At 38.8% G+C, this 24,193-nt stretch overlaps 2 protein-coding genes across 15 annotated transcripts in view; one reads left to right on the forward strand and one right to left on the reverse strand.

The window, feature by feature from the left end:
• Positions 1-19,203, forward strand: part of ARFGEF1 (ADP ribosylation factor guanine nucleotide exchange factor 1) — a 95,422-nt gene extending 76,219 nt beyond the window's left edge. The window contains exons 24-39 of one of the 2 annotated variants that reach the window (XM_030502897.2): positions 325-365; positions 464-633; positions 1,256-1,407; positions 1,569-1,741; positions 2,690-2,850; positions 3,492-3,622; positions 5,169-5,298; positions 6,158-6,293; positions 6,381-6,519; positions 11,257-11,326; positions 13,432-13,561; positions 14,384-14,523; positions 14,889-15,057; positions 15,808-15,946; positions 16,870-16,987; positions 17,726-19,203. In XM_030502897.2, the coding sequence (XP_030358757.1) occupies positions 325-365; positions 464-633; positions 1,256-1,407; positions 1,569-1,741; positions 2,690-2,850; positions 3,492-3,622; positions 5,169-5,298; positions 6,158-6,293; positions 6,381-6,519; positions 11,257-11,326; positions 13,432-13,561; positions 14,384-14,523; positions 14,889-15,057; positions 15,808-15,946; positions 16,870-16,987; positions 17,726-17,890 (2,164 nt within the window). In that variant the 3' untranslated portion in view covers positions 17,891-19,203. The remainder of the gene's footprint in view (positions 1-324; positions 366-463; positions 634-1,255; positions 1,408-1,568; positions 1,742-2,689; positions 2,851-3,491; positions 3,623-5,168; positions 5,299-6,157; positions 6,294-6,380; positions 6,520-11,256; positions 11,327-13,431; positions 13,562-14,383; positions 14,524-14,888; positions 15,058-15,807; positions 15,947-16,869; positions 16,988-17,725) is intronic. The other variant, XM_030502905.1, reaches the window with a different exon arrangement.
• Positions 19,204-22,113: 2,910 nt separating this feature from the next.
• The window catches only part of CSPP1 (centrosome and spindle pole associated protein 1), a 56,758-nt gene continuing 54,678 nt past the window's right edge, over positions 22,114-24,193 (reverse strand). For 12 of the 13 annotated variants that reach the window (XR_003993966.1, XR_003993967.1, XM_030502966.1 and 9 more), the window contains one exon: positions 22,114-22,969. Coding sequence is in view for 11 of the 13 variants with exons in the window: in XM_030502966.1 (XP_030358826.1) it covers positions 22,743-22,969 (227 nt within the window). In the remaining 2 variants the exon portion in view is untranslated. The remainder of the gene's footprint in view (positions 22,970-24,193) is intronic. The other variant, XM_030503002.1, reaches the window with a different exon arrangement.

Genomic DNA, 24,193 nt, shown 5'->3' on the forward strand with positions numbered 1-24,193 from the left:
ACTTCTGTATTTGGAGCGGGGATGAATAGTTTATAAACTACTGACATTATTCATCAGTCACTGTCAGAGAGGGGTTAGTATTAGAATCAATGCTCACCTCCCAGTCTCCCCACCTGCTTATGGGAGTTATTTTTAAATATTAAAAATAATTTAAATATTTCTGATTCTGGTTTCAAAGCTGAGGGTTTTTCCACAATTACTAATTATTTTTAACAAATATAAGTATTTCATGGTGTCTAGATATAGTTTCCAAAAATCTTGAGTACATGTTTAATAGATTCTTTTTTAAGAAATTGTAACAGTGTCTTACACTGTCCTTTACAGAATATTTACGGGATCTACAAGGTTGGATGGAAATGCTATTGGTAGGTTTTATCTTCACGCCCTTTCCCTGTAAACTACGAAGCAGCTTTGTCTTAAACCCTGTAAAAATACTGCTTCTCAATCTGTGGTCATTTAACAGTGGATTTCGTTCGCTGGCTTTGTGCTGTATCTATGGATGAACTGCTGTCTGCTACCCACCCTCGAATGTTTAGTCTGCAGAAGATAGTAGAGATTTCTTACTACAACATGGGCCGGATAAGGCTACAGTGGTCTAGAATCTGGGAAGTTATTGGAGATCATTTTAATAAGGTATTCCTGTAAATGATTATACTGCATTCTCGTTGAATTATTGATACATTTTATTTAGAGCTTTGTTGGAAAAGCATGTGCTCATCTAAATTATACTGTTTTTTCTGTCCCTCTATATAAGTAGCTTAGAACACAAAAATTGTAAAGCTGGAAAGGCCTGTGAGAAGGCAGAAGTACACAATATAATAAATGTAAAAGCAGGAATATACGTTAACTTATTTATCATGATGTAGGTCTAGAACTGTCTGCCTTCAGTTACGTGTTCTAATTTTTGGGGGTGTTTTATGAAGTTTGGGTATGAGATTGTTTTCTGTTCAAGTCTAAATTGACTGTTTATCAGGTGACTATTTGACATGCATTTTTAATACGGCTTCTTGAAGTCTTTCTAGGAAGCTTGCTTATTTTTAGAAAGTTTTAAATGCGCATATATAATGTAGAAGATAGTTTGAATTGGTTAGGGATTATTGAATTGCATTAGCAGTGCAGTTTGTGGAACTGGCTACTGTTTAATTTTGTTAATTTTCCAGTACTGCTTAATTCTCCATTATCAAATATGAAGGCAGCTTGGGCAGAATCCATTTCTGATGCAAGCTTACTATGCATTTCTATTCTACGTTATCAGGTTGGCTGCAATCCCAATGAAGATGTAGCTATTTTTGCAGTAGACTCATTAAGGCAGTTATCAATGAAATTCTTAGAAAAAGGAGAGCTTGCTAATTTCCGATTCCAGAAGGACTTCCTAAGACCTTTTGAACATATCATGAAGAGAAACAGGTAATAACATACAATTAACTAAATCACCTGGGATTATAAGCACCAACTTCTGCAATTAATGTTTCAAATTGCTTTTGTAGAATGAGTTGCTGGATAATTATACTATTCTAATTGATTATGTAATTTAGCTTAAACAATTATTGTTTATTATCTTAATTTAGGTCTCCTACTATTCGAGACATGGTTGTACGCTGTATTGCACAGATGGTAAATTCCCAGGCTGCTAACATTCGTTCTGGCTGGAAAAACATTTTTTCAGTATTTCATCTGGCAGCTTCAGATCAGGATGAAAGTATAGTGGAACTTGCATTCCAGACTACAGGACACATTGTCAGTGAGTATTGACCATATTCAGACATCATAAAAGTCCATGTGGCTCCAGAGACTGAGAAGCTTTGTTTATCTTTGGCTCTACAGCCTGCAGAGTAAAGCCCACTTCATGCTGTAGAACCAATGTTTTACGCTTTTGACCCATCCTCTGGGAAAATACGTAGGAAAATAATTCAATAAGTTATCTGTCTTTCTTTATGCCTTTCAAAATAAGTAACCTTATGTGTCTGTAGCATTCTGGAGTAAAACAAGTCAAGCCTTAGATAATTTTACTTAATGTGTACATTTTCTTCCCCCCACCATTTTACTAGTAAAACAGTTATTTTACTATTACGTTGTTTGCTTATCTTTTTCCTTGTTTCTGAATTGTACTTGTCTATGTCCGTGTTTAGGAGAAAGTGCTGAGCTAGGCGGCACTATGATGATTTTGTAATTCCCATTCTAATTGACATCTCAGGCTTTAAGTGCCATAAGGGATCTCTTTTTTTCTGTCTCAACCTCTGCAACTTCCTAGAACTTTTTCAGCATTGATGAAGAATGGTTTGATTTTTTTTCCTCAAAAATCGCTATGTAAAATAAAGGCAACAGGACCATATTGCTGAAAGATGTCCTTTTGTAGATGTCACTCTGCTCTGTGTAGCGCTCTTAAGCTCTGATCATACAGACTATTAAGCAGTAAGCCTATTGCTCTGTTCTTGCTTAACTGTTAAATTTCCCTCCTTTAGATTAAACACTACCTTGTTTTATTTTAGACAGTTACTGTCAAAACAGAATGCCCTCTAGGTGATTTTATGGTCGAGTGTTCATTTCTTAGTTTTTATTACTACTCATGCATTTGACAACAGCAATCAATGAACTAGTCTCTCATGACTTCTGTTACAATCGGTTCATATTAGAGTTAATAGATTTTAGAGCATGACATTTTTTTCTTCTGTTCACGCTTTTCTCCCAGCAATTGTGTTTGAGAAACACTTCCCAGCAACCATAGATTCTTTCCAGGATGCAGTAAAGTGCTTGTCTGAATTTGCCTGCAATGCAGCATTTCCAGATACCAGTATGGAAGCGATTCGCCTCATTCGCCACTGTGCAAAATATGTATCTGACAGACCTCAGGTATTGTCTGTATTAACTAAATTAAAAGTGCTTTAATCAGTAGTGCTTTTACAAAGAAAAAGAATACTCATGCTAATCTTATTGGCTTCCATTCAGGTTTCACAGATCAATGAGAAACGTACTTTATTCAGAAGCAATAGGAGTATAAAGTGCCACAGGGTTTGAAAGTATCAGGTTTTTTGGTTTTGTTTTTCTTTTCTCTCTCCCACCCATCCCCATCCACCCAGTTCAGCAGTGGTTAGCTTTCCTGAGAGCTGCTGGAACTCAGAGTATCTCAGCATGTGCTCTTTACTGAGAAATGTTGTGAAGAACGGATAATGGCATAAACAAAAATGCTTGATATCCTCAAAATATGGTAGGTCCTCACTTTCAGTGCTGTCCCTATAAAGAGAGAGCAAGAGACTCACACTGAAGTGCAGGCAAAAACCGATGCTGGAATGTATCATCTTGTTTATTTTTTTAGTTTATTTTTCATATATACTAAGCATTACTTTGAAAAACACCTTCTCAGTATTTATTATGGTTGCCAGCTCACCTTCAGGTATCAGGGTGTATACTAACATAGCAGGGGTTGTTATTCATAGTCCAAATGGTGTTCTGTTTTGAAAAATCTAACTCTTAATGACTTTTTTCTTCTAAAGGCGTTTAAGGAATACACAAGTGATGATATGAATGTAGCTCCCGAAGACAGAGTGTGGGTGCGAGGATGGTTCCCAATTCTGTTTGAGTTGTCGTGTATCATCAATAGATGCAAATTAGATGTAAGAACCAGGTAACAATCAGTATTTGTAATCAAATTTTAAAAGGCTTACTTTACACTTTTAAAATTGAAACAACTCTCTTCATAAACGTAACTATTGTAGAATGACTTAGATATTTTAATTTAGGTGATACCACTGTGGGAACACCAGACTTTTTATAAATAGACTTTTTAAAAACACCTTTTAAATAGATTCTGGAATGTAGAAATTAAGTCTGTGTTCTTTACATATGAGATTATTCTCTTCCGTTATAATGAATGATGAAGTTATGTGGTTGTGATGGCATTATGTTAAACAGATAATTATTTCACTTCCTTAAATTTAAATATTCAAATAGTGCCTGTTTAGGATGAATAGCCATGAACTATTTAAATAGTTCATTTGAAATTAAATTAACACTTAAGTAAATTAAAATATAGTGACTGTTTCCTGTTTATTATATAACCTGTAAACTATTTAAAACAGCTCAGCTGAATTTACAATCAGATGTGATAGAGGCAGTTTATGCATAGAACACAGTGAAATGTAAAAGATGACTTTTAACTTTCCTAACATATAACAAACAGCATTGTTTTAACATGGAAGGTCAACTCTAGATGCAGTTTATAGTGCATATGTCCAATGCATATTACATTGGATCAATATCCAAATCTGTGTTTTTTCCAGTGGCAATACTGATCCTCTCTGTTCATTAGTAAATATAAAGGTATGATATTTGGTTCCATGATATATGCCCCCTTTACTTTTCCCATCTTAGTGATTTGTCACAATTGACCTGGATAAGCCTTGTGTCATATTTCCATTTTTGCTTTCTTTGAAACAAATGTTAAATGCGCCATACAACAAGTAGGTTTTGTTTCAGTGAACTCCAACAGCAAAATTCCGTTGAACTCTTTTTGGTTTCTGTTAATACTCCCAGTCCTGCCTGCCTTCCTGTCTTGCCCATTGTACTTACTTTGAGGATTTTAAAACTGGTTTTATACCATGATTCATTAACTTGTTGGGGATTGTAGAAATGGTTGAAAAAGCAAAGCTGTACTCTGATTTTGTGTAAAACCTGCTTATTTTCCTTGGATATGGCTTTTCCCTCAGAAAGTGTATTCTATTGCAGTTCTAGTGCTAAATATGAGAAGTTGAATACAAATCATACATTTTAAATTTACACATCTATGTGCAAGCTGTGCATCTGGACACCCTTTATAGCTAGTGAAGATTAATACTCATTTCTGGACCTCCATATTTCTTACCTTGGAATACCTGTTCCTTTATTTTTGTAGTCCTTTGTAAAGAAGTTGTTTTCCTATTTTAATTTGAAATTACCACAGTTCTCAAAAGTATCTTCTCTATTGATTCTGTTGCCTGTGACACTTAAGTGCTTTTTAAACAAGCTGATGTTCTAGTTAATTTTAGCGTGCTGTTGTGGCCGATCCACATCAGATCAATGTATAATGTTCTTAATATTATTTGAGTTTGTTATTGCCATTGCAGTTGGACATACTTGATCTAGTGCATGTCTTTTTGTAACTCTTAGTACATGTTGTTCTTTCTTCATTTCAGGGGCTTAACAGTAATGTTTGAAATAATGAAGACATATGGCCATACTTATGAAAAACACTGGTGGCAAGATTTGTTTCGGATTGTCTTCAGGATATTTGACAACATGAAACTGCCAGAACAGCAGACTGAGGTGAAAAAGACTGTGATCTTTATTTATATAGATGAGGTCTATATTTACTATAGAAAACCTGATTAGTAATATACCTCATCAAGTAACATAAAGTGAACCTCAAAACTTGCATGATTCATCTGTGGTTCTAGTGAATTTATTCTGTTTTATTAGCATTCTGTCAGAGGTATTGTCACTGTTCTCATTTTTGTTAAACCATGTGTGTAGAAGCCCTATTAGTTTACAGTACAAACAATAGCCGACTATCATAAAATGCAACAGATCTAGGGTTTGTAAGAACTGCAGCTTTTACATATGATGTCTGGAATCAGAGTACACATCATTTCATGATCAGAAGAAATAAGTTCTGCTAGTTCAAAACTTTTTGATGACTAGGGAGAAAAAAAACCACAACCAACCAAACAAAAAAGCCTACCCAAAACAGCACTATGTTCCACTGCATCCTTTTGACCAGTGGAACAGGTTTTGACCTGCCAAACCAGGACCAGGTACTATCCTGACAAAGAAGTGAAACAGAAACATCTTTATTGACAATTATGTGTAACTTATTAACATTAGAAGTCTGATCAAAATTGTCAGCTGTTTGGGAGTCTCTTGACTATTCCATGGAAAATATTTAGAAGAAACACAGAAAACTTAGCTTGGTTTGTCTGTTTCTGTACTTCTTTAAACCTGCTAGTTAGCAAAACAAAAGCTGGGGCTCCAAGTTTTGGATGTTTCGAAATACAGAAAGGAATTGCATGTCACTATAAAACAATTCAAATTGAGTAAATACAAATATCTGTCTGCCTGCAAGAATGTCTATCTTAAAAGTTTCATGTTAAACAAAGTTGTAATTTTTATTTCTTTTCCCTCCTAGAAAGCTGAATGGATGACAACTACTTGCAACCACGCACTTTATGCAATATGTGATGTATTCACACAGTATTTAGAAGTACTTAGTGATGTTCTTTTGGACGATATATTTGCACAGCTGTACTGGTGTGTGCAGCAAGGTAGGACTGTACCAAATTATGTTAAACAACGTTAACGTTTTACTGTGTTGGATGTGAATAAACAAATGCCCTGTTTGTCTTTTCCAGACAATGAACAACTGGCACGGTCTGGTACAAACTGTTTGGAGAATGTTGTCATCCTGAATGGTGAAAAGTTTACCCTAGAAATCTGGGATAAAACTTGTACTTGCATGCTGGATATTTTCAAGACTACAATCCCTCACGCGTAAGATGATTGTTAATATTTATGCTGTGTAAAATAGTTTAGCTAGATGACTTGCTGATTAGATATCTAATAGCTGGGGTGAACAAAAAGCTGTTATGTATGGACTATAGAGAAGCAGTCCTGGAATGTAATGATAAATTATGTGCTAGATATACTACTTTTGTGTTGTAAATGATAAATCTGTTAAAAACTAGAATGGCCATATGGAGTAAGGGGAAAAAAAAAAACCACAACAAAACAACGAAAAACAAAACCTGAAACTGTAACTTGGTTCAATTTTTTAAAGGTGGATTTTTTGAGAAGTACTATCTGATTTTTTGTCATTTTCTTTTCATAATAGAAGCATGCTATGGATAGGCAGACTTGATAGGATTTTTCCACAACATACTAAAATACTGCAACAGTCTTACAGATTTGAGCTCTGTGGTTGATGGTTAACTTCCATCATAGGTTTCTATGAATCCTGATTTTCTTACGAAAATCATCTGGCGTATTTGGTAACTCTTCCCCTTTGTGCTGTAACTCTGTGTGAAGTTTCTTGCAACAAGGCCTGTACTCTTTTGAGTAGTGCGTTTTACAGACACATCATAGAGCAGAATAACAAGAGATCACGTTCAGCATTTTAACAAAGATGAGGGTTTTTTTCTCCCGTCCTAGCAATACTGAGGTGAAACACCACTAGTTTTCAAATCTGATCATCTTAATGTTGAACTGTTGTATTATTACTTGTCCTCTGTCTGTCAACTAGTTCATAACATTTGCTTCTGGGTATTACCTAGTTCAGGCCTAAAGAAAACTGAAACGAAAGGAACCTTCTGCTCATCAGTCTTTCCTTAATTTTATATATCAGATAGCACTGTAAAAGAGCTTCATTCATGCTTAAAAGATGAGTTAATCCACCTGTCACTACCTCACCCACTTTTCTGTGAGAGTAGGTATGAATTAGTTGCATCCAAAAACTAATACTAAAATAAAACTGAAACATCTGGGAACTAGCAAGATAATTCTTTGCATTTTGGTAACTGCCAAAAATAAAATTTGAAACCAAACCTCTGGATGTAAAAGTCCGATTGAATTAGTCCTAACTTACTATGTCCTATACTTGGAAAGATTTTGATGTGAATTCTCACTAGTAGAACATTTGCTTTGATTTCCACGTATGATCAAAATTTATGCTTCTGGGCATTCTTATAGTTGAATATTAGAAGTCCTTCTAGAGCAGCATTTTGGACCTCTTACTATTTAGACACATTCAAAATACTCTTGTTGCCTTCAGCTGTATCTGATTTGAAATATATGCATTATTCCGTTTGATGTTTATGGCACTTCTTCTCTTCAAATGGGTTATTTTTCCTAGGAGGGTATCTGACTCCTTCCATAGATTTCCGGTCTTTACTTCTCATCTCCTTTTTAATCTTTCTACGCCTTCTTTGAGAACCTCTTTATATTATTCCTTCGTATATTTCTGGGCAGGGGGAGAGTTCCCAATTTTTACAGGGTAAAGTAAATCTTATTTGGATTTTACACATGAGTAATCCCTTGAGCATATGTAATCAGTCTCCTTTCCTATGGTGAAAGTATGCCTGCTCTTTCCAAACAATTGTTGGGTGACACAAAACTGCTCGAAACAGTCTTTTCATTTTGATGAAAGCTGAAGCTTTTTAGCTGGGTAAGAAAAAAGTATGATAGGAATATACAGATATTCATTCACATTTTTAATGGAGTCTTTGCACTCTCTCTTTTTTCCCCTCTCTTTCTGAGCCTAGGAGGATACTACTTTCTGTACAGCTCCTCTTTTTCCCTCTCTTTTTTGTGATCTGGTTCTTTTTCTGTGACTCCTGGTTTGGCATTTCATATTTGTATTTCATAGTCCCTCTGTTAGCCCCAATACTTAAAGAAGGCGTCAAATGCTCCTTTACCTGTGTTTCACCATGTGTGAAAGTAACACAGCAGTTAACATTGAAACGAAGAGAGAGACAAATCACACAGTGTCTATATGCAAGTTTTATGGGCAAGTGCTTTATTGCTAATTGTTTTGAAGCAGTCAGATGCTATGAATCTCTATGAAGTGTAAAGTTTCTTGGCAGAGGTTTTTATTAATCTGATCAGGTGGAATTACATTTGCTCTTTTTTAGCATTCATATAAAACATCTTCCACATCTTCAATTTAAGAGTTGCAGCACTGGCTGCAGGAGTTCTTGGTTGCAGTACTAGCCTCTGCTGATTCTTGGCAAATTCCCTTTTTGCGAGGAAAGATGATTATATTATTTCCTTGTTTGGAAAACTTAGTACTAGACTATTTACTCAGCTACCAATTTCAGCAAGGATCACTTACTAGAAAAGCCCAAACTACTCCTGTCAAGCTTCCACAAAATCACTGAGGTCTTGATCGCTGAAGATGCTAACACAGAATCACACAGAAGGGCTGAGGTTGGAAGGCTCTCTGGAGGTTGACTGGTCCAACCCCCTTGCTCAGGCATGGCCACGCAGAGCAGTTTCCCCAAGACCATGTCCTGGCTTTTGAATATCTCCAAGAAGAGAAGCTCCACAACCTCTCTGGGCAACCTGTGCCAGTGCTCCGTCACCCTCAGCGAAAAAGTGTCTCCCAATGTTTAGAGGAGTTTCAGTTTGTGCCCATTAGCTCCGGTGCTGTCACTGGGCACCACTGGGAAGAGTCTGGCTCAGTTCTCTTTGTATCCTCCCTTCAGGTATTTATATACTTTGATGAGGTCCCCCTGAGCCTTCCCTTCTCCAGGCTGAACAGTCGCAGCTCTCTCAGCCTTTCCTCATAGGAGAGATGCTCCAGGCCCTTCGTCATCTTTGTGGCCTTTTGCTGGGTTCTCCAGTATATCCATGTCCCTCTTGTACTGGGGAGCCCAGCACTGCACACAGTGCTGAGTAGAAGGGCAGGATCACCTCCCTCAACCTGCCAGCAACTCTCCTAATGCAGCCCAGGATACCAGTTGCCTTCTTTGCAGCAATGGCACATTACTGACTCATGTCCAGCCCCGTGTCTGTCAGGACCCCCAGGCCCTTCTCTGCCAAGCTGCTTTCCATCTGGTCTGCCCCCAGCATGTACTGGTGCCTGGGGTTGTTCCTCTCCGGAAGAACTTTGCACTTGCCCCTGTTAAACTGCATGATGTTCTGGTCAGCCCATTTCTCCTGCCTATCGAGGTCCCTCTGGGTGGCAGCACTCCTGTCAGTTTTGTGTCATCAGCAAACTTGCTGAGGGTCTATTCTGCCACATCGTCCAGATCACTAATGAAGATGTTGAACAGAATTGGACTGAGCATTATCCCCTGGAGTACACCACTAGTTACTGGTATCCCATTAGATATCACACCTCTGATCACCACTCTCTTGGCTTGGCTGTTCAGCCAGTTTTCAATCCACTTCACTGTGTGCTCATCCAGCCCATACTTTATTAGCTTATTTTAATAGGTTCCTTGATTCTCCTTTTTATTTCATTTCAATTCTGTTTCTAATTTTTCCATTGAAATTTTTTAAAGCTTCATGAGAGCGACTCCTGGCTCGCTGGTGCTGAGAAAGGCAGGATGAATGCCCTCTTGTCCGCAGGAAATTTAAGACTTAAAATTGGCTCCTTGCACAAATTATGATGATCTAGCCTTTACTGGCTTATAATAGCTCATTATTCCATTACCTTCTTTGGCAAGTGGAAGACTTTATAGCCCAAAATAAAAATGTTACCTCTAATCCAGAATAATCTGCAATTTGTGTCCTGGTGGCTTTCAAGAATCAGTTCAGTTCTCTGCTCTACTTTATTTCTTGTCTCATTACATGCCTCAAGATTTTATCTTTTCTTATCTCCGATTTGTCTTTTTAGTTATATGGTCTTTAGTTGTGTGGAGATCCGTGATATGTTAATTCAGAGCCCTTAACACAGTGATAAAGATCTCATTTAGGATAGTAGACAGAAATGTCCATCAAGTGTTTCCTCACACAGATTGAGGCTAAATAGTTTGAGATCTTAACAATGACGAATAACCTTAATCTTACTTTGCAGCAATAGATTTGATAGAACAAGAGATGATGGGGCCATTTAGGTTATTTGATTGAATTTCCCTCAATTCCTAGCAGGTACAGCCAGCCTCAGTAAGATACAATTAATGTAGAAATTTTTTAGTGCTTAAAGGTAAAGATCCTCAAGGCAACAAAGTGCTAGGGAAGAGATCCGAAGTGTTGTCGGTGACTTGGTACCTCGTAACAGCAATGAATCCAAAGTGGAAATGTTGAATCCTAAGTGAAATAGAACCTCAATGCTGTAACATATCCCAGACAGAGAACGCAAAACATCTCCAGACGTTCGTGCTGATTTGTCCTGGGATAGATTCATTCCTTATTCCATGTGAAGCTTAAGGCACTGTGAGATAACAAGGCCCACTAATGGCACTAGAGCACTGCCCAAAGCCAGAGCCAGTATTTCTGAGAAAAGTGAATCAACAGCCAGTTGTGTGTCCAGGGCAATTGGCAGAAACATTGAAGTTCAAAAACCAGAATATTTAAATTCTTCAGTCGGTGTGAAGGAATAAAATGTATACTTAAAACATAACTTAGTTTATTAATTTATGGAATTATCTATATCTGCCCCTATGTTCCATTAATTTAAATAAAAATAAACAAAAAAAACCCCTACCATATTGAAGAGGACTTTTTAGAATATTGGTTCTGATTTGTATTTCAAACTTATTAATTTGGTACTGGTGATGTGTTTTCAAGGCTGCTGACTTGGCGACCAGTCAGTGGGGAGTTTGGCTCTGTGTCTCCCTCTGATGCAAAGGAAAAACTGGTAAGCTGCTGAAACAAAAAGTATTTCTAGAGTATGGTACAAAAGTGTTGTGCTGTAGTGTAAGTGAAAAGTATACTTGGTTTAAACCCATTTTTAAATTTTTATTTACTTGAAAAAGTTTTTTCCAGACAAAATTTTTTTTTTAAAAAACTTTTTAATGCTCAATTGAGAAAGAGAAGTATGTATTTGTTTGCAGCAAAGTTGGCTTACAGAAGTTGGCTGTTGGTCACTTTCTGTGTATGTTTTAGGTAATGTCCTGTGGCTGGTAGGTCTCTGTAATACTGTATTTAGGGTTTAAGTTGTTTTCTGGTTTGGGCCATCGTTTTTGTTTTGTTTTGCTCAGTATTTTCTTTGATGTATTTGCAAAAGGAGAAAATGCTGGAGGTGGAAAGACTGCTAATTAGACTGACTTTTCTCTTTCAAGTTTTCTCTGGTAATAAGAATCAGTGTTCAGAATAGAGAATATGTACAACCATCAGATTTCTTAGCACTGCTTGAATAAACTGATGTAAAGTTTAGATTTGCCTACAAGTTGCAGCCCTGTAGCTACTTCACTACTCATGAGAATTAGTTTAGCTTTTGGACATTATCACTAGATTGCTGCGTGAAGTTCTTTATAGATCAATGAAGCATTTGATAAAAATTGTTCGAGGATATGGTCCCAAGTCAGTTCTACTAAGAGAGACTGCCTGCCTCCATTTATCTTCATGGAGTGCTACCATCATTTACTTTCAACAGAGCGTAAATAGCCAGTGATAGCCAGTTCTCATTATACAGGTATTTTACATCCATGACTGAATGTGTTTGTTGTACCTTGAATCATTTGTAGTGGTTTGATGTGTAAAAAGTTTTATCTTGGCTACGTTTTGTGTCAAATATAACAGCACGCAAAAATGGCAAATATATTGAATGTCTTAGTCACGAATAAATTGAAAGATCTTTTTTCTTTGAAGTAGTTTAACATGAATGTTTTCAAAAAGTTCTTGTCTTCAATGTAAAAAGACACTTTATTACTACAAAATTAACAGAACTTGGATAATAAATAGTGTTAAAGGAGATATATTTTGGATGCTTTCTTTTGGTAGGATAGAATTATTGCAGGCTTTAGATATTTCCATCTGATTTTTCTTCAAGTAGTTCAAATCTAATGAAGTGTTCTACTATCTACTATTGAAAGTATATTTATACTTAATAGAGATGAAAACTGGCAAGAGAAGCTGATACATTCTTCATAGGAACTGTACGCGTAGATTTAAATCTTGCCAACAACACAATGCAGGGAATTAATGTGTAGTCTCCAGTGGCACTTAGGGAACAAATGCCAATAGAAATGCTGGGTTGTTGAAAGGGGCAGCAATTGCTATATATAACTGCTTTGTAGTTAATGATAACGTATTCTGTCATTAATTACATTAATGACATTTCCCTATTTCAGTGGCTGCTTTCTGAAATGCAAACAGTAGGTATTACCATTGATCTTAATACTTCACAGTCATCTGCTCAAGAAGGAAGATATTTGTTAAAAAAATAAAACAAAAACCCAACAATTCATTGTCCAAAGTCATTGTGTTCTGGCTCAGAAGATAACATATTACAACATGGAGAATAAGAATACATTGAAGAATGTATTCTCTCTGGCAAAATGTAAGCCCTCTGGCAAAAGCATTTTAAATTAAAGCATTTTCTTGATACACATATATTCTCCTCCTCCATCATTTTACTGTGGTAAATTCCCATAGCACCTACAATCATGTTAGGAGCTTGTAATTCAGAACATGCAAGGGAGTAAAGGCCAGGTAGAGATGAAAGTTTGATGATACCTCATATTATTTGTACTTGTTAGAGCTGCGTGTTCATATTCTCACCTGTTATAAAAGGAATACAAATACTCACAGAAGCTATTAAAGGTTTTTGTTGTAGATCAAGGTGGATACTGTATTTCCCAGTATCGGAACCTTGCAGCAAACCTCATGCACTTAATCTGTGTTGAAACAGCAAATGTCTTAAGCTATAAAGAGCACAACACTGTTGAGGATTAGATCGCAGGAGTTTTCTGTAAGTTAATTTTTAATTATTTTTGGTTTGGTTTGTTTTGTTTTTTGCAGGATACCATCTCACAGAAGTCAGTAGATATTCATGATTCTATTCAGCCTAGATCTTCAGATGGAAGGCCATATCAGCCCAACACAGGGTCCACAGTAGGTGAAGAAATGAGTAAAACCAGGCCAACAGCAAGTGCGTGTTTTGTAGTGATTTGGCATTTCTATCTGTTAAATAGTAGTATTTAGCAGAGGTTTATTTAGCAAAGGTTTAATATCTTTAGTTATAGCCCCAGCTATAACTTGAGAAACATGACATGAAGAAAATTACATTGGTTAAATTCATCTTCATGTAGCATGACAGAATTCTGTTGGACTGTTGCGGGTCCACGTTTTTGACATGTGCCTTAAAAAACTAGAGCTCAGCTGCTAACTCACAGGCTCTTAACCCAAAGCAATATATAGTTTTTTCTTAAGAGCAGAGTTCTTTCTGTGCAGAGTGCAACAGCAGCAATGAATGGGGGGGAAGTGTATTTAGACTGATTTGAACAGAGTATATCAAATCTTTAAGATATTTGTGCAAAGTTAATGTGTTGGTGCCTAAAATGCTCATGTCTGGTAGTATTATAGTACTTGCCACAAGTACAAACAAGCATCAATTGTATCAGTGCTGACCTAAGCCTCCTCTGCCTGTGTGGACAGTCTTAGCCTCTGGTTCTTGCCATTGCACTGAAGCTAACAAGGTCACTAATTCTGGTGATTTTTAGGTAACATTGAATATTTGTCCAATATATGCCAGGCAACTTTAAGGTTAGGAAGTAGTTCTTAAGAACCTGCCAATTGTTAAGAGTGGTTGTCAGTCCTGGTTTTCTAAGAGTAATTCAGATGGGTGGATTCCAGGTTTGGTTTATGAATGTGCTTGAAGTTAAGCTGTTCTTCAACTTACCCCCAAAATAACTAAAAAAAGAAGCAAGTATTGTAGTTCTTCAGTTAATGAGCAATTTTCTTTCCTTTAAAGAATTTCCAGAACAGAAGTTATTTGCTGCTCTTTTAATCAAATGTGTTGTACAACTGGAACTCATTCAGACTATCGACAACATTGTGTTCTTCCCAGCAACTAGCAAAAAAGAGGATGCGGAGAATCTAGCAGCAGCACAAGTAAGTAGAACTGATAGGTGTCTTTCTTTTTAATAGGTTTTTCTCTAGAGGATGAAGTTTCATAAATTCCGATAACATACTCTAATTTACAATTTTTAGAAATGCTGGAGAATTTCCAGCAGACTGCTGGGATCTTTTACATCTTGCATTAAATTGCATTTGCTGTGCTGAGGCAGCACACTGTGGAGATAAAAAACGTGTATGTTCAAAGGGATTTCTATAACTGGGATGTAGATACAACTTCCAAATACAGTTTTAAGTTTAAATACAAGTACATATGGAAACACGGTAGGATTAGAGTTATCACAGGAGTTTGCTGAAGTCAGTTGCGAATTTTTACTTGAAATCCTTTTCTTTTTTAATAGAGAGATGCAGTAGACTTTGATGTCCATGTGGATACACAAGATCAAGGGATGTATCGTTTTCTAACGTCACAGCAGCTTTTCAAACTCCTCGATTGTCTGTTGGAATCTCACCGATTTGCTAAAGCATTTAACTCCAACAATGAACAGAGAACTGCTCTCTGGAAAGCAGGTGAGTCAGTCGCCTTGGAGAGTTGTTTTGTGAGAATGTGTTACTGTGCTTTGAATTGCCCCAAAAATAGGTCAGTACTTTGATGCTGAAGGTGAAATTGAATATCAGGTTTTAACTTTATAACCCTAAAATCCCTAAGGGGGAGACCACCTCATCTGTGCAGGTGCAAATACCCTTTGGATTTCCTAAAATTTAAGGATTCACTGGGTTACAGCTGCCAAGCTGATCCCTGGTTGTAGGTGTGAGCTCCATACTTGGAAGCTGCCACCACAAAACCCCAAAACTAGTAAGGGGGGTTGCTTTACCTACTAGTGTTGTATAAGTGTCATTTTCTGAAATAGCTGGAAGATGGACTCTCGGTAGCATTGTGTCTGATCTATTCCTTGCACCAGAGTTAGCTATATTAATATTTTAATCCAAAACCAGCAATAAACCAGTATACACTAGATAGATATACAACTGAGACAAACTGGTCCATTGTTCTGGTGGTTAGAGTGTGCTTTTATCATACACCCAAATTTCAGATGTATTTGGAAGCTTATACAAAAATGGGTGCCATATACAATTCTGGTACATATATGTAGGTTAATTTTTAGCAGTACTCCATTGTACTAAATGTAATGAGAAGAGAATTCCATAAGATGGTTCTTCTGTCTACATGCAGAAGATGCTTAGAAGGTGAAGTGGAGGACTGTAAGGCAAAATGTCAGATGAAACAGGAATCTAAACAGATGCTTGGAATTTCTCTAGGTTTTAAAGGCAAATCAAAGCCTAATCTTCTGAAACAGGAGACTAGCAGTCTTGCCTGTGGGCTGCGCATTCTGTTCCGTATGTACATGGATGAAAGCCGTACCAGTGCATGGGAGGAAGTCCAGCAAAGGCTACTCAAGTAAGGTCCACATAGCTGAACCTGTCGATGTTATTTCTGATGTTAAAAGAATGTTTACTTAAAAGGATAGACCTCCTCTGTTTGCAGTAAACTCTCTAGAGCTGACACAGTAAGGTGGTGGACGCAGCTAATATTAAGAGTTTCTGTGCTGTGTGGAGGGTGCTGTGCCTTCAGCTACTAATGCTGCCACAGCTTTTTGTTCTCATTACATGTTTTGAGGAGAAAACAAGGGTTTTGTCACCTTCTGGTTTTGTAGCATGTGGGTAGGTGAGAGGTTGTTGTAGCTCCTCTTTAAAAAGAAAAGCAGCTATCACCTAAACCCTGCTTTTTTCTTTCACTGTCCTCAGATGCTTTAGGGAACTGATGCTGTTTGTTCTTGTCTGCAGCAGTGAGCACTGGGTTGGAGGAGCCTGTGGGCATACAAGAAGCTTTTAGCTTTTTGGTTATTACTACTGTTAATACTGAGGTTCACCTGAATGTTCTTAGTTTACAAAGCTGTTCAAGCAAGTGTTGGAATAACAGAGGGCTTAAAACATGGCAGTAACACAGTGAAAGTACCTTCAGGTTTTCAGACCAGAGAGCAGAGCTGAAATCTACCTGGTTACATCAGCATGAGATTAATTTTTAAAGTCTACATATCATTTTGTCACATGCATTTTAATACCTCTCAAAGAGCACTTGGTGCTCCTGAAATGCACGCACAAAGAGCACGATCGTGGTTTGTTAGCATATTGAAGTCCTGGGACTTTGCTTTTGAAGTGAACAAAATCACTGCTTTCTGTTACTACTCAGGCTTACAGTAGATTTCATAAAATGATGCTGTTCTACACCAGGCCTCTACGCTGGTATAGTTGCAAAGCCCTCTCTGCAGTAGAGCTCAAAATAAGGTGCTAGTTGCTAGGTTTTGTGTCTTTTCTCTCTAGTGTCTGCAGCGAGGCTCTGAGTTACTTCCTCACTCTGACTTCAGAAAGTCATCGGGAAGCCTGGACTAATCTCTTACTCTTATTTTTGACTAAAGTCCTGAAGATAAGTGATGAAAGGGTAAGTAACTGTTTGGAATGGTATTTAAGACAACATTTACAGGTAAGAAGTAGTTTGAGGCCAGTTCTTCACACACGGTTACACACTGGACTTTATAAGCTCCTGCTGCTCTGTAGACACTCTTCATTGAGGGAACATAGATTGAAATGCATGCACTTGACATACTGAGAGTAATGCAGAGGGAGGGTGCAGGGAGTGATAAAATAAAACGTGTCTGAGAAAATTTAGAAGATGCTAAAATCCTTTAGAAGTGTGTGTGAAGTTGCTTTTACCCCTTTCCTGCTGAGGAAGACAATTAGTGGCTGATATTTTATTCAAAGAAATAACTCCTCTTTCTGCTTCCAGTGCTACATGTACATCACCTTGACCTTCTCCAAAGCAATTCTGCCATAAATGAATCCATATTTGGATCTCCCTCTATTTCTAACAAAACTTGGCTGAAATACGAAGTGAAAAGGGTCACCTGTAACAAGAACCTGATAACAGAAAAGCTTTCTCTTAAAAAATAAGCATTAGTAAGGAGCTGTGTGTAGCCAGTGAGCATCTGTCAGAGTACCTCACTGCTGTCTTAGCCTTATTCTAGCAGCACTGGCTTCAGTTACAAAGTGTTCCTGCGTGTCCCTTTGTGGGTTTCTCACCTTGACTTTGCAGAGCATTTAAAACCCTTTGCTGGCAGCACGCTCTCTGGGGTGCGTTGATGCATAATAGCAAAATTTCTTCTGTTTGTTTTCTCCTCAGTTCAAGGCTCATGCCTCATTCTACTACCCTCTGTTGTGTGAAATTATGCAGTTTGACCTTATTCCTGAACTTCGAGCTGTTCTACGGAGGTTTTTCCTGCGGATTGGTGTGGTTTTCCAGATATCCCAACCACCAGAACAGGAGTCTGGACTAAGCAAGCAGTAGCAGATAGTGACTGAGTATTGCTCTGTTAAAAAGTTTCTATTCCTCAGCTAAATAAAAGGACCTGGTAGCTGAGCCATTCTGTCTGGATATCCATAAAAATGATTTCTTTGTCTGGCAACGTGTATCCAAGGGTTAACGGTACAGATGCTTACAACTGTAATTAAGGCTTGCAACACTCCAGTCCCTTTATTTCCTGACGGATTATCTCTGTGGGTTTCTCTTACCTGGCTCATGCTGAGCACAGAGCCAGTTTTTAGCACAGTCCTCCTGTCAGCATGGGCTGCAGTATCCTTTACTGTCCTAGACAGCAGTATAGCAACAGATGTTTATGGCGGGTGTGAAAGTAAAATGTACCCAAAGAACTATATATGTAAAGGTTTGAGCTTCTGCAAGAAGTACAACTCAGGAGAGCTGTATTTTGAAGGATAAAATGTTTATAGTGAAAAGCAAATGGAGATTATTGTTCATGGTAAAAGATATTTAGCAACTATGTCTGATATTCTTATTCTAAGATTTTTGCACACTCAGGCTGTCTGAGACATTGTGAATCATCCTTCTGTGAAAAATGTACAGAGATGCAGGTCTGTAATATAAACTCTTTAACACTATCCAGTTCTTCCTGGATTGTTTTATTTCTGTATTCTTGATTTGCTGAAAACCCATAACACTTCATTGTTTACCAAATGCACTAGAAGTTTGGGTTTATTTTTTTGGGTTGTGATTTTTTTCTTTTCTTTCTTTCTTCCTTTCTTTTTTCTTCCTTCTTTTTTGGTTTCGTTGTAGCCCAGAAGTTGGTGTTGCTGACTTTTGTCAAGAACAGAGGTAGAAATATCACAACTGACATAACTACCTGTAATATACATGTTTTAGGGCTTTTAACTATAACGAGCCATTGAAATGATGATCCTTCAAGGACTGGAACTTGAATCACTGCAAACAAGTCTAGGTTGTGTCTGCTGTCAGATGTTTTTTGTTTGATGTAGATTTCACTCTTATGTACAGAATTTAATGTTGAATATATTCAAGTAACAAATCTGGCATGGTTTGGGGATGGTTAAATTTATTGGAAATGTATTCATACTGTGAATTGTGCTCTGATGGTTGAAAGACAAGATTGTCAAGCATTCTGTATTACAATGGATGTAGAAATTTTTTTCAGATGGACAAAATGTATATGGTACAGATATGTAAAGTTTTCTATGTAAAAAAAATTCTGTACAACTTTCTGTACAATATTTGGTTCTCATCTGGCATATTCTAATCAGGTTATAGGTCAGTAAAGTTTTTGAACTCTTTCATCAGTGCAATCAAAACCAGTCTAACCCACAGCTACTTGTGCTACAGTTTCCTTTGCCTCTCGTGCTCTCATTCCAAAGGAACAAGTCCCGTCCCTCCAGACACACACAGGTGGGTGCCCTTGGTTGATGCTTGTGAAAAGAATAGAGGTGCTTGTAGGTGGACTAGTCACATGAACCCTGCAATGCTGCACAGATACAAACTCAAACACTGCATTTTGCTTTCTGGGAATTAACATATTAATAGGAAGCAGAGTATTACGTTTTGTCTGAGTGCTGCCTGGGAATACAGCAGCCAGCTGGAGCACCTCTGCTAAGAAGACAGGCCCAGAGAATTGGGCTTGTTCAGCTTGGAGAAGAGAAGGCTCTGGGGAGACCTTAGAGCAGCTTCCACTATGTAAAGGGGGCTTGCAGAAAATCTGGAGAGGGACTTTTAAGTTAATGGCTTTAAGTTGACAGCGGGGAGATTTAGATATTTGGAAGAAATTCTTTGCTATGAGGGTGGTGAGACACTGGAACAGGTTGCCCAGAGAAGTTGTATCCCTGGAAGTGGTGTAGTTCTAGTGCACTAGATGATCTTCAAGGTCCCTTCCACCCCAGACTATTCTGTGATAAAACTTGGGACGAGCAAAAGAGAAAAGTGTGACAACTGAGAAGTGGACAAGGGAACCTGACCTGACAGAGAAATTTATCTCCCTGTAGCTGTTCACGGCAGGCTCCAGAATTAAGCAGTTCAATGCCGTGAAGGGAATTGAATAGTGTGACCTGTGAATAGGCGTTTTCTCATAATGTTAATTGGGGTGCAGCAAAATCAAACTGCATTTATCAAAGTCAGAAAGGGGAGAATTGAGGTTATTTTAATTAACTGCAGTTGTACAGCCTTTCTTCTTGGGCTGTGTTTTGTTTTGTTTTCAGTTGATTGTGTAATGTTTAAAGCTTAAACCAGTGTACGAGGTCAGACCCAAGGCCCGTCTGTCTTGTCTGTTTGACAGTGATAAGTAATAATGCTTGGAGTACCTATAATTGTCCCATCCCTATTGATGTCAGACTCTCTCCTACACCAGTGGCAGCTGGTGTTCGTTAGTGGTACCATCATCAAGGTATTCCTGGTGCTGTGACCCAGAGCACTGCTGTAACAGCCAGTTAATGTAACCTTTACCCACGTCTGCCCAATTCCTTTTTAAATGTCTGTGTTCAGGATTCAGCAGCCCTGAGTACAATAGATTGCCTAAACTGTCTGGTAGTTGGGGTTGTGGTTTGTAGGGTTGGTTTTTTTAAGCCTTACTGCTTTGCTGTTGCGTGCTCCTGTTTAGTAAGGACTTATTTTACAGCATGACCTTCTCCTGCCTTCCCTCATTTATCGCTTATGTGGAAAAGGCCTAATAGCTGCTCAGCCTCGGGTCATTGGAAACTGAACTCCTGACACATGTGACTCTCTCCTGCACCTCTTTTTAGCTGTTGCAGTGTCAGAACCGCACTTGCTGTACTCTATCATGTTCAACTTGCATCTACACCTTGTTATCAGAAAAGCAGGGTCAGATGTAGGAAATGAGTTCTACATCCGTCAGCTCAGCTCTGAGCTCAGGACTGCAGAGTGCAGCTGCTTTATTTTGCAGACAAGACTGTCATGATAAAAATAAATAAAACCATGTAGGGAGGTGGGCAGAAAGGCTGTGCTGGCAGCTGAGCTGTGGATATACCCAGAGAAAGCTGAAGGGAAGATTGGGAAAGATATGAAGGAGCAAGAGTATCCTGGGTGTCAGCCTCAATGGCAAAAGGAGGACGGTTGTCATGAAAAGTGGAATCACAGGGCTGGATGCTGTTGAGCAGTGAGGTTAAACTAGGTTCAGTGGTTTCATGTCACTGCAGCAGTGAAGGAAGCAAATCAAAGGGGGGCTGTGCAGTGTCCTAGGCTTGGATGGGATGGTGAGTGACATTTACCAGAATCCTTGCAGTTAAATGAGGCTGACTTCTTAGGCTAACGCTGGTTTAATGCTTCTATCAGAGGGTAAAGCTTCAACCAAAGTTCAGGGAATAAAGGAAAAATAAAACTAGGCCACTAGATGAGGAAGAGGAGAAAAGTTCTGTATCCAGCCCAGAGTTAGTGCAGTGAATGTATCACAAAGTTCAACACAGGAAACAACTGAAGAGGGTCATTGGGCATCAAAACCAAGGGGAGGGCTGGCAGGTGACAAATCAGAGACGTGTGAAATACATGAGGGGGACGTCATCAGGAGAGGCTGGGGGAGGCTGGTAACTGTACATAAAACTTTTTCACCTTAGCTGCTTAAAATTATTTAGGGATTCCTGCCTCTGCGAAATTCAGAATCAAGCCAACATGAGGCCTATGTTATATGATCTAGCCTAGGCCTTGGATTGCACCACGATCCCTCCATTACTTCCTGGCCCTTTCTGTCATACCCAACTAGTGAGCCAGAAACCGAGGGTAAGACTGAGTGTGATGTGGCACTTGCTGTCTGAGAAGGAACACGCTAAACCCATGAAGAAGCGAAGCACGCCACCATGTTGCAGTAACACAGCGCTCTCAGCAAGCATCCCCAGCCTGCTGTCATCACAGAGCAGCCGTCGCCCTCAAGCAGGTGGATAGAAGCTTGAAAGCAGCATTTTAGTAAAAATTAACAAATTTTTACAAAGTGTTTGGTTTCAACGTTTGTTTTCCCTGTTGGTCAAGTTCTGGCTTCTAACCCAGAGGAAAGCCACAGCCTTACCCTTGCTTTACCTTGGCCTTTCAGTTCAGTGAACTCCTAAAATCTTGCTTCCAGCTACACCTCCTTTGTGCTAAAGCTCCGTGCTTTTGTTCAGTGATTTTTCTATGTATATTCTTCCTGCTGCTTTGAAGGCAGCCTTAACGTTCTGGTTTGTTCATGAGTAAACTTAAGCAAATAAGAAAACTGAAGTCTGCTTTCACACTTTTAGTAACAAAATAATTTATTAACTCTTAAATCAGAACCATAAATTAAATATACGCAACACTATCTGCATTTCCAACACATAACAGGTTAGGGAACATGAGATACACATTGCTAATAGTCCATGACACTGCTGAGCTTTCATGCAGGGCAGCACTCTCCACTGTACGAAAGGCAAGTGCCTTTCTCATCGTTACTTACTCTTCTGGTAAAAGCTTAAAATGTACCTCAGCTGCTGGGTTACTCTATTTCCAAACTGGTTTAGAGTTTGACTATAAACAAAGCTAAAAATTTACTTTGATTTAATATCAAAATTCACACACACACACACACACACACACACACACACACACAGAGTTTCTTGTGATAAGCCCAGCTCTGAGGCTGAAACTCATATAAAAAGTGCAAACCCACCAAACTATTCCTCCACACGTAACACAATACAAAACATCCCTGCCCTCCATCTCCACTACGCTGCAGCTTCTGTTGCCTTATTATTGCTATTTTAAATCCTACCTACAGCTCCACGCTACGTCCCTGGAGGAGGGCTCAGCAGCCCTGGAAAGTGCAGCAGTGCGGCGCGGCCGCGGCCTCCTCCGCAGCAAGGCACAGCGGTGGGGGGCCGGGTCAGCCGTGCGCGGTGGACAGCCCCTGCCAGCTCAGCGGTAGCGCGGCCTCGGGTGAAAGCTTTGCTGGGCTCGACTCGTCTGCCATGAGCCTCTGCAGCGTCTCCGAAGTTCCTGGTCGCAGCCAGGGCTCTGTTGCAACTGTGTCGACAGAGCTAGGCCTCCTGCCAGCGTTGGATGGAGCGGGCTTCCACAGGTCCTCTGCTTCCCCCAGGGAAAGGTTATCACCTGAGAGAGGAGGAGAGCAACACATGTGTTAAAGGGGATGAAAGCTTGCCACATCTTGCCCCAACATTCATTCTGTAATACTGAACAGGCTTATCTGTCTGCTATATATGCATAAATAATGCTTTTAAATCACATTCATTTCTACTTGACACACATTGCTGGTGTTTTGGGGAACTGGACCCATCTAGAGTCAACACTAAAGACTCCACATCGTTGCTGTCAACAGCTCCTCCCCCTGCCACATCAATGAGAGGGCAAACCTGGATGGATTTCATAGAATCACAGAATGGTTTGGGTTGGAAGGGAGACCTTCAAGATCATCTAGTTCCAACTCCCCTGCCATGGGCAGGGAGATTTGGCAAAAGGTTCTTGCTTTCCCAAAGCCTCCTATTATAGGGAGAAGTCAAACGTGTCAGTGCATATATCCACAGGAAATGCATATAAAAATAAGGTCATTAATTGCAGTGCTATGGCTAAACACCCCGGTATAGAGAGTCTCTCACACAGGAGAGAACTTGAGGAGAAATATTTTAACACTGGTAAATGGTGCAGGTGCAAGCAAGTCTGTACACCACAGTCCAGCATCACTAACGGCCCTCATGCAGTGTCGTTCACATGTGGGACAAGTCATCATCTTCCAGCTACAAAACAAACCACACCGAAAAAAAAACCCCCGATCACCAGAGCAGCCCTGCCTTTGAACCTGGGGTCACTGTCACTCTGAACTCTACTCCTACTTGGTTCAAATCTGACAGCAATCACATGCACCTAATACCTCAGATAGATAGTTTTTAGTGTGGATTATCAAACAGCATAACTTGATACTATATGTATAAATATAAAATAATATAAATTAAATAATTGTGCTGTTCATTCTTTGGATTCATGACACTTAATTTTTACATATACAAACAAAAACACAATGGAAAACCTCCACATCTATGACAACTGAAAATTGCAGCTTTCATCTTTAAAGCTGAGCCATGTAAACGAGGAGGTTCTGGTTTGTTGGGGATATTTTTAAGCTAGGCAAAAAAATGTTTGAAGGCTCTGGATTAGGAAAAACACAGAAAATTTTTGCAGAAACATACTAATTCCAGTAAAATGTAACCAAATTGTGTATTCTCTAGTGCTGCAATGCTTCACTTAAGCCATTTGTGTCATGTAATTTAAGTATTTGGGTGATTTTTCCAAATCTCAGGGTTTTATTCTGGAAAAAATGAA

This window comes from Strigops habroptila, chromosome 1 (genome assembly GCF_004027225.2).
Source record: "Strigops habroptila isolate Jane chromosome 1, bStrHab1.2.pri, whole genome shotgun sequence".
Classification (NCBI taxonomy): domain Eukaryota; kingdom Metazoa; phylum Chordata; class Aves; order Psittaciformes; family Psittacidae; genus Strigops; species Strigops habroptila.